Genomic DNA, 11,240 nt, shown 5'->3' with positions numbered 1-11,240 from the left:
AAAGATGTGTATTGGTTGCCATCATTTTGATTGCTGTTTGTGTTCTCTGTAATTTTGTATTTCCTAGATTATACCTTTATTTTCTTTCGTTCCCCTTGTGGTATAGTTGTTTCTCTCTCTGCTCTCTGTATTGCTTCAAGTATTCTTTGAAGGGCTGGTTTTGTGGACATGTATTCTTTCAGGCTATTCATGTCATGGAAGATTTTTCTTTCCCTCTCAACTATAATAGACATTTTTGCTGGGTATAGTATTCTGAGCTGACATCTATTGTCATGTGGAAGTGGAAATATGTTGGTCCAGGCTCTTCTGGCTTTCATAGTTTGCACTGATAAGTCAGCTGTAATTCTGATGGGCTTTCCTTTGTATGGGACTTGTTGTTTTTCTTTTGCTACTTTCAGTATTCTCTCTTCGTTCTGTACATTTAGTGTTTTTACTATGATAGGTTGTGGGGAGTTCCTATTTGGTGTTCTATGTGCTTCCTGTATTTGTATGGGGATGTCTTTCTTTAATTTCAGGAAATTTTCTTCTACAATCCTGTTTAAGATCTGGTCAACACCACTAACCTGAAATTCTTCTCCTTCCTCTATTCCTGTGATCCATTGATTTGGTCTTTTCATGGTGTCCCACATCTCTCGTGTATTCCATTCCTGTGTTTTTTTTAATTTTCCGTACTCTTTGCCTGAGTGGTCCAGTTCTTCAGCTTTATCCTCCAGTGTTGATATTCTGTTTTCCATTTCATTCATTCTAGAGGTGAGGCTTTCCCCTGTTGTTTCAAGTTGGCTTATTGAGTTTTGCACTTCCTTCTTCACTTCTGCCTGAGTTTTCTTCAATGTTTCTATCTCTCTTTTCTATTCATTCAGAAGTTTATCCCTACCTTCTTTTAGCTTTTTGATTTGTTTATGCATATGTTCTTTAAATTCGTTGCATTCCTTGATCATGTTTATGATTGTTCTTTTAAATTCAGTGTCCTGGGTTATCTCTAGGGTGTTCTCCTTGTAGAACTCTTCTGCGGGATTGGTGGGGTTTGGTGGAGACATAGTATCTTGGCTTTCCATTTTATTATTCTTTCGTTGTGGTTTTGGCATATGAATTTCTTTTGTTTATGATTCTGATATGAGAATTAAGTTGAAGTATGCTTCTGTTTTTATTATCTGGGTGCCTAGATCCTTTCTTTATTGGTTATGTAAAGCTAGTTGGTACAGGGTTCAGGTTCTCTCAGGTTTATTTTGGAGGGAACTGATGGCTTAAGATCAGCTATTCAGGGGTACCCACAGAAGTCCAACTCATGTTCCAGTCAGGTACACACAGCTTCCTTCACCATGTGGAGGCAGGATCCAGACTTTCAGGCAGTCCTGTGCATTGCCAACTCTATGCTAGAGGGAGGCCAGAGGGGGGACGAGAACTCGGCACTCTGGTGGTCTGCTGTGAGCCCAGCCTTAGCCTACCAAAGCCATATCTGCCCTGGGGCCTTGGGAGTGGCCTCACAAAATCCCAGGTAGGCTACAGAGTCAGACCCTGTTTCAAAAAAAAAAAATCTGAATTTATCCAGTGTGGTGGCATACGCCTTTAATTCTAGGCGCAGATGAATCATTGTGAGTTCAAGGCCAGAGTAGTCTACACAATGAGTTCTAGGCATCTGGGGCTACAGGGAGACCACATCTCAAACAAAAAGGAAAGGAGAGCTGGAGAGGTGGTTCAGCAGTTAAGAGCACGGGCTGTTCTTGAAGAGGACCCAGGTTTGATTCCCAGCACCCATGTGGCAGCTAACAACTGTCTGTAGCTCCAGTTCTAGGGATCTGACGCCCTCTTCTGACCTCTGCAGGCATTGCATGACATGGGTGCATCAACCTACGTGCAGGCAATACACACATAGAAAATAAAAACAAAGGGAAAGGGAAAGGAAAGAGAAAGAAACTCTGAATTTGAAGCTGAGCCGCAGACATGCATTCTGACAGGTACTGTGCACAGCAGTGAAGTCTGAGAAACGCTGATGAGATACAGGGTGACGTAGGAGCCTTTGCCTTTTTAGCTTTCTGGCTTTATAGGTATGTGAATGGGGTGTGGGTGCTTTAAAGTCTCAAGTAAAAACAAAAATGGATATGGGTTTATTTGTTTGAGGTTTTGTTGGGGGTAGAGGGTTGGTTTTTGATCTTTTTTTTTTTCTTTTTCTTTTTTTTTTTTTCTTCGTCTTTTTTTTTTGAGACAGGGTCTTATACCACCAGCACACCATTGTGCCCAGTTTGGGGTTTTTTTGTGTGTTTTTTTTGGGGGGGGGTCGTCTTTTTTTTGTGAGACAGGGTCTCCCTGTAGCCCCAGCTGTCCTGGAACTCACTATGTGGACCAGGCTGGCCTTGAACTCACAGAGATCCGCCTGCCTCTGCCTCCCGAGTGCTGGGATTAAAGGCATACGCCACCACACCCGGCGGTTTTTGGTCTTTTTTAACAGGGTCTCCCTGTAGCCCTAGCTGGCCTGGAACTCCCAGAGATCCACCTGCCTCTGCCTCCTAGTGCTGGGATTAAAGGGGTGCACCACCACACCTGATTTTTTTGTTTTATGTTCTTTTGATAGGGTAAAGAGGAAAAGACAAAGTCAGGGAAGGGAAAACTTTGAGGCAAGGTATCACTAATTTTACCCAGGCCGGCCTTGAACTTGCAGTTCTCCTATCTCAGCCTCCCAAGTTTCTGGGATTACAGGCTTACACCACTAGGCCCAGTGGGATTCTGATTTTTAGTGGCCCTTTCGGGTTCTCCAGACTCTCTGCCCTTTGTGAGTGTGAAGCCTTGGAGAACTACTGTGTCCCATGCCTGCAGCCTTAACTTTGCTGTATAAGAGACCTGTTGCTTGTTTACCTATTTTACTCACTTATTTGTGTGTGTGTGAGTGAAGGCACACACTTGTGGAGATCAGAGGACAACTTTTGGGAGTGAGTTCTCTCCCTCTACCATTTGAGTCCCAGGATCAAACTCAGGTGACTAGTGTTGGGTTTTGGGTGCAGAATACAGGAATAGGAGAGAGACCATACCAGACCTCAGACGGGACCTCGTTTATTCAGAGGGGGCAACGAGGGACCGCAGCCTTCCTGCATGATGGAAGCAACTGTGCTGTGACTTGGGAGATCACATAGGGGCCAGGGCATGAGGAAGCAGATGCTGCTGCAGGGGTCTACCTGTCTCTTCTTCTGGGGCCTCTTGCTCAAGCAGAACAGGCTATCTCGAGCAACAGCCTGTCTCCAACAGTTCCCCCTGAGTTCCGGGACTGGCTAATCCTGGTATGATTTATCGATAAGGTTAGTAGCACTCTCAGAGTCAGGTAAGATCAGCAGCGGTCTCAGAGGACTTTGGTTCTCTGTCAGTCAGGTGGCACCTTTTCCCACTGAGCTGTCTCTCTGGGAAAAAAATTTAATAGAAAAATTTCACAGAAAATTTTACACATTAGCAAGGGGATTCTGTTTCCAGAAAGCTGGAAAAGTCACCTTGGTACCTGTCCCCGTGCACCGCCTTAGCAGTGTGTCTAAGGCAGCCTTACACATGGTTTAACTTTGTTCCTTTAGACATGAACATACCAAGAGTCTGATTCAGAACAGTGAGCAGTGTCTGGGCCACTGGCCTGGCCTTCTACCAGATGTGACCACCTGACCACCACCTCCTAATCTCATGCAGTCTTACCCCACTGAGCCTTTCAGTTGCCCTTTGTTTAACTTTTCTGAGACAGGGTCTCTTGTAGCCAGACTGGCTTGAACTGCCATCTGGCCAAGGGAGACCTTGAGCACCTGGTCCTGCTTGCCTCCCGAGTGCTGGGATCACAGGTGGGCACCACCATGCCCAGACTATCTAGGTTTCTTATTTTCTTTCATCATTTCTGAAGTAATGTGTTCAGGAAGCTTCTGTTATGGTGCTAGAGGCTGCTGGGAGCAGATCTGTAACCCTGTTGGAGGAGGAGGAGGGGACCCTAACATTTTCCATGTGTGTTAAGGGGAAATGTTTGCTTAAACAAAAAATCTAACCTTACATGGTTTGCTTAAGGTTGATTTATAGTATCTGCCTTTAAAATCTCTTTTCATTCGGTCTAGCTTTTCCAGGATTATTTCGTGATCTCAGTAAATCTGAGCTCATTTCTTCATATTTGAAACCTCAGTTTGTTTCCTTTCCTTCCTGGAGCTCTTGTGTTTTAAAAAACTTTTTATTTTTATTTCTGTGTCTGTGTCTGTGTGTGCATGTACATGTGTGCCACAGCCCACATGTGGAGGTCAGAGGACAACTTGCAGAGTTGAATCTCTCCTTCCACCATGTGGGTCCCAGGGATTGAAGTCGGGACGTCAGGCTCGGTGGCAAGTACTTCATCCCATGGACTGCCTTTCTGGCCCCTTTATGTTACGCTGTGTAGTGGTTGTACACTGCAGTCTCTGTGACACTGAATGCTTCTAGAACAAGAGTGTATAAGGCTTTCAACAACAACAAAAATGTGAGGGGCTGAAAAGGGAGGGACCTGGGTCTGTGGTTCAAGGGGTCAAGGCCGTTTGTGCCTTTGACCTGTGCCGCCCAGCTTGGCAGTCATTTGCCACACAAAGTAGCTAAACTTTAAGAAGTAAATAAAAGTCTACATTGCCCTCCTCAGTCTCTGTCCACATTCCCGAGTACAGGGGCCCCTGTGACTGTGGTGGCACCGGCCAGCTCAGGCCTGGACCGTGCTGCAGGCCAGGATGATCTAGTAGACGAACTAAGAACACAAACTTCAGGCAGCCTGAAGAAGTTGTCTTCTCTGCTGTGGGGTAATTCATTTTACCCAGAGAAACAGACCTCTAGGTATTTTTCTGGAATTTTCCAGAGCAAGGTTGTACATCATTCCGTCACAAGTAGAGCTCCAGGTAAGCATGCTCAGTGGGGCTTTGTTCTTTGTCAGTGTCTCATACAAGACAAGGTGCCCATCACCTGATCTCACAGCAGCTGTTCACTGATGCAGGAGCCTTGGAAGCGTCTCTTCCCTCACCCCAGGGTGAGGTGTTCACTGATGCAGGATCCCTCACCCCAGGGTCCCTGCAGTCACTGCTGCCTTGTGCTTTCTTCCTTGAGGCTGTGGTCAGTTGTGCAGTTTTGCTGGTGGTGTTTTCTGGGTTGTGGTCAGTTGTGCAGTTTTGTTGGTGGTGTTTTTCTGGGTTGTGGTCAGTTGTGCAGTTTTGCTGGTGGTGTTTTTCTGGGTTGTGGTCAGTTGTGCAGTTTTGTTGGTGGTGTTTTTCTGGGTTCATTTTAGGACTGATTTGTATCCAAAATTGAAACAGTGGTGCCAACAAGAAAGCAGGTGTCTCCTAATGGTGGGGCTTGAAATGGCTTTCCCGTGGGAACTGCCAGTGTGGCTCTGCGGGGACCTCTGCCTGCCGAAGTGCAGTAAGTCTGTGCCGCCTCTCTAGGCAGACCATCACCAGTGGGTCTGCGGATGGTTCAAACTTGGCAAACAGAGCTGGTGATTGACTGAGCCATGGCAGGTCCCTCAGGCCGTAAACACAAGTGTCTTGGGCATAGTGGCCTGCGGAAAGAAGCACAGACATTTATCCAGTCCCCACCAACCCAGTCCTGGCACAGACAAGCGGTGCACACTCCTGATGCAATCTGGGAGGTCACTTCACAGTAAACAGCACACATAACTACATTGACAGTCCTTGAATGAATTCTGGATTTATAATGAAGAGGCCTTTGCAGTCCTTTCGAGTGTTCCTGAGATGTTGAGAGAGGAGCAAGCAGGGCAGCATGAGGCACTAAACATGCTGCTACGCCAGGCAAGGTGGCTCACCACTGCAGTCCTAGCACTTGAGCTGAAGCATGAGCATTGCCACCAGTTTGAGGACAACCTAGGCTACATAGTGAGTGCCAGGCTAGCTCGGGCTACAGAGTGAGACCCTGCCTCAAAAACAAACAAAAAACACAAACAAAAGTGCTTCTGTGTTACAGCTGGATTCTGAGTCCTGTTTTAATGACTTACACCTATGTCAGACCTTCACTCTGAAGAACCAACAAAGATAGGAGCCACACCTTGCCCACAACCAGAGCAAAGCACAGAGGGTCATGGGATTGGTGTCCACAAAAACCTTGCTGAGTGTGGTAGCTTGTGCTTGTATCATGGCACTTGGGAGGCAGTAAGCTCCAGGCCAGCCTGGTATACATAATGAGCTCCAAGCCAGCCAGGGCTGCATAGTGAGACTTTGTCCAAAAATAAAAACAAAAATGCATAAAGAGCTGGAGAGATGGCTCAGTGGTTAAGAGCCCTAGCTACACTTAACAGAGGACCTGGGTTTGGGGCTCTGACACCCTTTTCTGGCCTCCGTGGCATTGCATACATGGATGCACTTACATGCAGGCAAAACACTTAGACGCATAAAATAAACATAAGTTTTAAAAAATTAAATACATTTTAAAAAATCAAAACTTTAAGGAAAAAAAAAGCCCATCACCCTAAACTGGTAGCCCAGCCTCCGACCTACAGTGGTTGGCAGCGGTATTTTCTCCTCTGTGAGCTGCTTTGGCATCAGAGCTGACACTCTATGTCTGCATCCTGTTTATTTTAGGTTAGTCTTTTAAATGGTTGGGAAATAGGGGGGTGGGGCTTTTTTGCATGTCAGTCTGCTGTCCTAGTGGAGGCTGTGAGCAAGCACACTATTAGTGAGTGTCCCTGGGCAGTAGTTCTTGCTGGTGGTTCAGAAAGTGCTTGTAGTCAAACATCAGGGCCCCAGAGGGTGCTGGCTGCAGGCGCTTAGTCTCCCACACAGCCTGTCAGTCTCCACTGTACCCCAACATGAAGCCTCCATCTTTATTTTGCATGAACTTTGCAGAGCATTGGTCATGTGTTGGATTCATTAGCATTGTGTGTGAACCACTGGTTCTCCCTAAACCTGTCTGCACCCGTCAAGCAGGTATCTCCAAAGTGGAGCTTGGGGTGGATGGGGGATCTGGGTCTGTTCCCCTCCTCCCCTAAAGGTAGGCACAGAGAGCATCATCACTTCCCGCTCCATATGCATGACCCCCAAATGGTGTGCTGAGAACACTTCCAGCCAGCCAGGTCCCTTCAGATGTTTCATAAGTTCGGGGCCCACTCCTCAACGCCCCCCGCCGCCATCCTCCATGACTGGAACCTCCGGGGCACCAGACAAGAAGACAGAGGGAGACCTCATCCCTCAGAAAGAAATGCACCAGAGCAAGTAAAGAGGGGCCTTGTGCCTGTGTGAGGGCCTTAGAGCCGGACCTCAGCGGGGAGCCGGACCTCAGCGGGGAGCTGGCCCAGAGCCCTCAGAGTGTTTACTTGAGACCTCTCCTTCAGTGAGGAGAGGCAGTCTGTGCTTTGGTTGTGTTCACCGAGTATGGTCTGCTTTTGCAGATCAGTTCTCACAGGACACATTTCCATAAATTGAATGAATTAAACTATAAATTAAACTTGCATTCCCAGATTCTGATGAAAATGATTCTAAACACAATTTTCAGGAGGTTGGAAATACACGTCTGCCCCCAAACCTGCACTGGTCCTGGTTCCATACTGCTTTGTTTTTGTTTTTGTTTTCATAACAGGGTCTCCCTGTAGCCCCAGCTGGCTTTGAACCCACCATGTAGACCAGGCTGGCCTCAATCTCACAGAGATGATCTTGCTTCTGTCTCCTGAGTGCTGGGACTGCAGGTCTGCCTGGTTCTGTATGTCCTTTATAGAGCACTGAGGGCGAAGGGGAAGCACCTTGCAGCAGCAAGTCTTTAAGGACCTGCTGTGCTTTGTGGGTCTCCCAGGCTGTGTCCTCATGCTCAGTGCTGCCCCTCACGGTCACAGTCCATATGAAAAGGAGAGGGTGGCAGTGGGCGTGGCTGTGCTCCAGGAAAGCCTGACTTGGAGGAAGAAGTGCCTGTACCTGCCCACCCGGCTTCTGTTGTAACAGGGGTCTCACCTGTCTTGGAGTTTGAAATCCAGGTAGAAGAAGCTGAGGAGCTGTGGTTTTATTTGAAAGCTCCCTTCTAAGTTACATCCCTGCTGTGTGTGCCCTGTGAGGGCTCATCAGCTGCGTGTTTATGGTTTGTATGCTTTTCCCTCTGACTCTGACAGTGTAAATTTTTGTAGAAATTGACCCCATGCTCAGTGCGCACCGCTCACTGCAGACTGAACGTGACTGCAGGTCTTCTTCTGCAAGGTAAACATTAGGCTGTTTTGGTTTTGTTTTTACCTTTGCACCCACTGTGAACTTCTCCTTCCTCCATTCTCCATTTAATGGCTTGAACATGTCCCTCCCAGCCAGCATTTGGTGTGGCACCCGGAGCATCTGAGAGGGAGGAAAAACAGCGTGCACTGTGGGGAATGCAGCTTCCAGGTTCTCGGGGGCAGGTTCTGTGCTTGCCACTGATCTTCCTGAGATGGCGCATAGCACTGGCAATGGTGGGCTTTACCATGGCCTCAAATCTCCACCCATCCCTACGTCTCACTTTTTAATTTTATTTATTATTATTGTTGTTATTAGCAAAGTCTGACTGCTGGACTGGAGCTCACTGTGTGGCCCAGAACTCACAGAGATCCGCCTGCCTCTACCTTCCCCGTGCTGCTGTTAAAGGCAGGAACTCTGGGCTTTGTTTCTGTGCAGCAGCCCTGGGAGGTGATTTGAAAATAGGTTTGTAGTGAGCAAAAAAGACCTTAGACGGTTTCTGCTGGGCTACACTGTTCCCTAGATTGATGGAATTAGGTTCCAGCCTGAAGTGGTGCTCCCTGGAAGAGCCGGTCAGCCTCAGACAGACTATGTAAGTCCACCTTAAGGGTGGTATTGGATCCCGCAGAAACAGCAGCTTTGCCACACAACATTGCTGGCTCTCATGGGGCAGGGGCAGGGCCTCGCTGTAGCCCAGGCCTGTCCCACTGCAGTGTCCCACCTCAGTGCCCCAGGGCAGTGACTATAGGAGGGAGCCCTCAGCACAGGGCAGGGCTGTAGTGGCTCTCCAGTACTATTCATCGAGAAGTATTGAGTAAATGAAGAGTTTTTCTGACAGTTATGCCCAGAATTTCCGAAAGTCTGTTTGAGGAGAACCAGAATGTCAGTGCTGCTCTCTAGGGAGGGACTAAAGTGTCCACACACATCTAGGAACATTCCAGACCATTATGCCAAGAGCCATGCTGTGTCTTCTCCTAGAAGGCCTTGTGAAATGCAGGCCACACATATGTACAAGGCTATAGAAAACCGCTGAAGAGAGTCCCACTCCTCCCAGCCTCTGCCTGAGCACAGCCCCCTGTTCTCACCTTTCAGTCGGTTCAGGGTCACCCAGTAGAGCTGCTCTGGGGTGGGGACATCTTTGGACCACCGAAGCATGTCCTTGGCACGAGGATCAGTCAGGATGAACTCTGCAAACTTTCTCGTAAGGACATAGTAAGCACTTCCAAAGTAAATTGTGAGGTTGTGAGGTGGTTTTTGTTTGAACTTTTTATTTGTGGGTATGTAGGTATTTTCTCCAGGGCTGGGCTTAAGGGGACTTGGACCCATCTTGAGTTTAGGGCTTGAGGGTGGGATCACTCCAGGAGTGATGTTTTTGTCTCTCCATTTACTTCTGAGGTAGTGTATGATTTCTTTGTTGGTTTTAATTGGAAAATCCTGTTCACAAAGATTCATGACGTAGTTCCACTGAAACTTGGAATGCACTAGATCTTGCAAGCAGTTAATTTCCGCCTGAAGTTTCTTAAGGCCGTCATAAGCCACCTTCTGTCTCCTTGATGAAATAAAGATGTTCTCAAAGCAGTTCACCAGGTTTTGCATGGTGGTCTTAAGCTTCTTTGCGGCCTTTTCATCAATGTGGATGCAGTAGACGTTCTGAGGTGCATAAATGGCTCTGAGAAGCTGTACAAACATGGCCAGCTCCTTATGAACGCTTACAATGTACGCCAGAGAGAAATTCCCCTCCTCTGCAGACAGGGGTCTGGTTATGAAGTGCAGCCCCTGGGCCGTCCTGGAGCAGTTTCCTGGTGTGTGCAATTGAGCAAGTATTTCAGAACTGGGAGGGGGTTTGCAGAATTGTGCAATTTGGGGGGCTGCCCCTTTCCCTTCAAATAAAGCTGAACACAGCTCATCTGGATAAAAGCCGCATTCTACCACTGCTGGGTAGGTGAGCTCCCCAGACTGTTCGGGAGTTGAGTTCCTTAAATAAAGAAAGATGAAGGCACAGATCACTCCACATACCACCAGTCCAGCCTTTGTGGCCCGGCTCATGCTGTGAGCTCCAAGTGCATTCTTACCACCATAGTTTGAAATCTTTCAGCTTCCTGAAAGAACAATTAATAGTATTTAGAGAATGCTGTGACTTAGCCCGCCCCCTCCCCCAGCTTCTGAAGCATGATAAATACCTATACTTAAGTACATCATTTGGGGTTGAGGTTGTGGGTCAGGTAGACTGTTTGCCTACATGCACAAAGCCCTGGGTTCCATCTCCAGCACTGCATAAACTGGTAATGCACACCTGTCATCCCTGCCCTGGGGAGGTGGAGACACGAAGAGCAGAAGTTGAAGGTCATCCTTGGCTACTTACAAAGGACACCCTGTCTATAGGTACGTAAGTAGATAGAGGAGATCCTGTCTATAGGTACGTAGGTAGATAGAGGAGACCATGTCTGTAGGTACATAGGTAGAGGGGACCCTGTCTATAGGTATGTAAGTAGATAGAGGGAACCCTGTCTATAGGTACATAGGTAGATAGAGGGGATCCTGTCTGTAGGTAAGTAGGTAGATAGAAGGGGCCCTGTCTATAGATACGTAGGTAGATAGAGGGGATCCTGTTGAAGATAGATAGATAGATAGATAGATGATTGATAGATAGATAGATAGATAGATAGATAGATAATATGTAGGTAGGTTATAGGTAGATAGGAAAATATCATTTGAACAGATTTTTATTGAGTTCCTTTTTTTAGGACAAAGATGTCATATGTTGCCCATGCTGACCTTGAACTCGAGGACTTAAGCAATCCTCCTGTCTCAGGCTCCTGAGTGGCTGGACTGCAGGTGCATGCAGTACACCTGGCTATAATTTGACCAGTTTTTATGTACGTGTACTCCTGTGACACTCTTGCCACAATCGGATAACAGGTCTCGCCTCTTATGTTTCCTTACCACTTCAGTCCATCCATCTTTCCCCCAGTCTTGGAACAGTCATTTTGGGCTTTCTGTGCCACTGGGTTCATTTGCACATTCTGGAATTTGAGGTGGACGGACCCATACAGCACACACTCTTCGCCTGACTTTCCC

General features: G+C 47.3%; 2 protein-coding genes across 5 annotated transcripts in view; one reads left to right on the top strand and one right to left on the bottom strand.

The window, feature by feature from the left end:
• Rtf2 (replication termination factor 2) overlaps positions 1-11,240 on the top strand; it is a 69,661-nt gene that overhangs the window by 42,195 nt on the left and 16,226 nt on the right. The window lies entirely within an intron of this gene.
• Positions 5,304-10,208, bottom strand: Gcnt7 (glucosaminyl (N-acetyl) transferase family member 7). The gene is made up of 3 exons (XM_008842607.1): positions 9,248-10,208; positions 8,190-8,285; positions 5,304-5,521 (listed from the first exon to the last, which is right to left on the bottom strand). The coding sequence occupies exons 1-3, from the start codon at positions 10,206-10,208 to the stop codon at positions 5,304-5,306; spliced, it is 1,275 nt and encodes a 424-aa protein (XP_008840829.1).

The sequence above is a fragment of the Nannospalax galili genome, unplaced genomic scaffold (assembly GCF_000622305.1).
Source record: "Nannospalax galili isolate Female #2095 unplaced genomic scaffold, S.galili_v1.0 scaffold231, whole genome shotgun sequence".
NCBI lineage: Eukaryota > Metazoa > Chordata > Mammalia > Rodentia > Spalacidae > Nannospalax > Nannospalax galili.
Note: the sequence above shows the minus strand (reverse complement) of the source record. Positions and strands in the feature narration are given on the sequence as shown.

Excerpts from the sequence above, each read along its gene's own strand:
- Gcnt7 (XM_008842607.1), bottom strand. The coding sequence starts at position 10,208 with ATGAGCCGGGCCACAAAGGCTGGACTGGTGGTATGTGGAGTGATCTGT. Across the intron at positions 8,286-9,247 it reads GACCCTGAACCGACTGAAAG|ATGCTCCGGGTGCCACACCA; the intron begins GTGAGAACAGGG and ends CCTCCCTCTCAG. Across the intron at positions 5,522-8,189 it reads AGTTCACAGTGGGTGCAAAG|GCCACTATGCCCAAGACACT; the intron begins GTAAAAACAAAA and ends TTCTTTCCGCAG.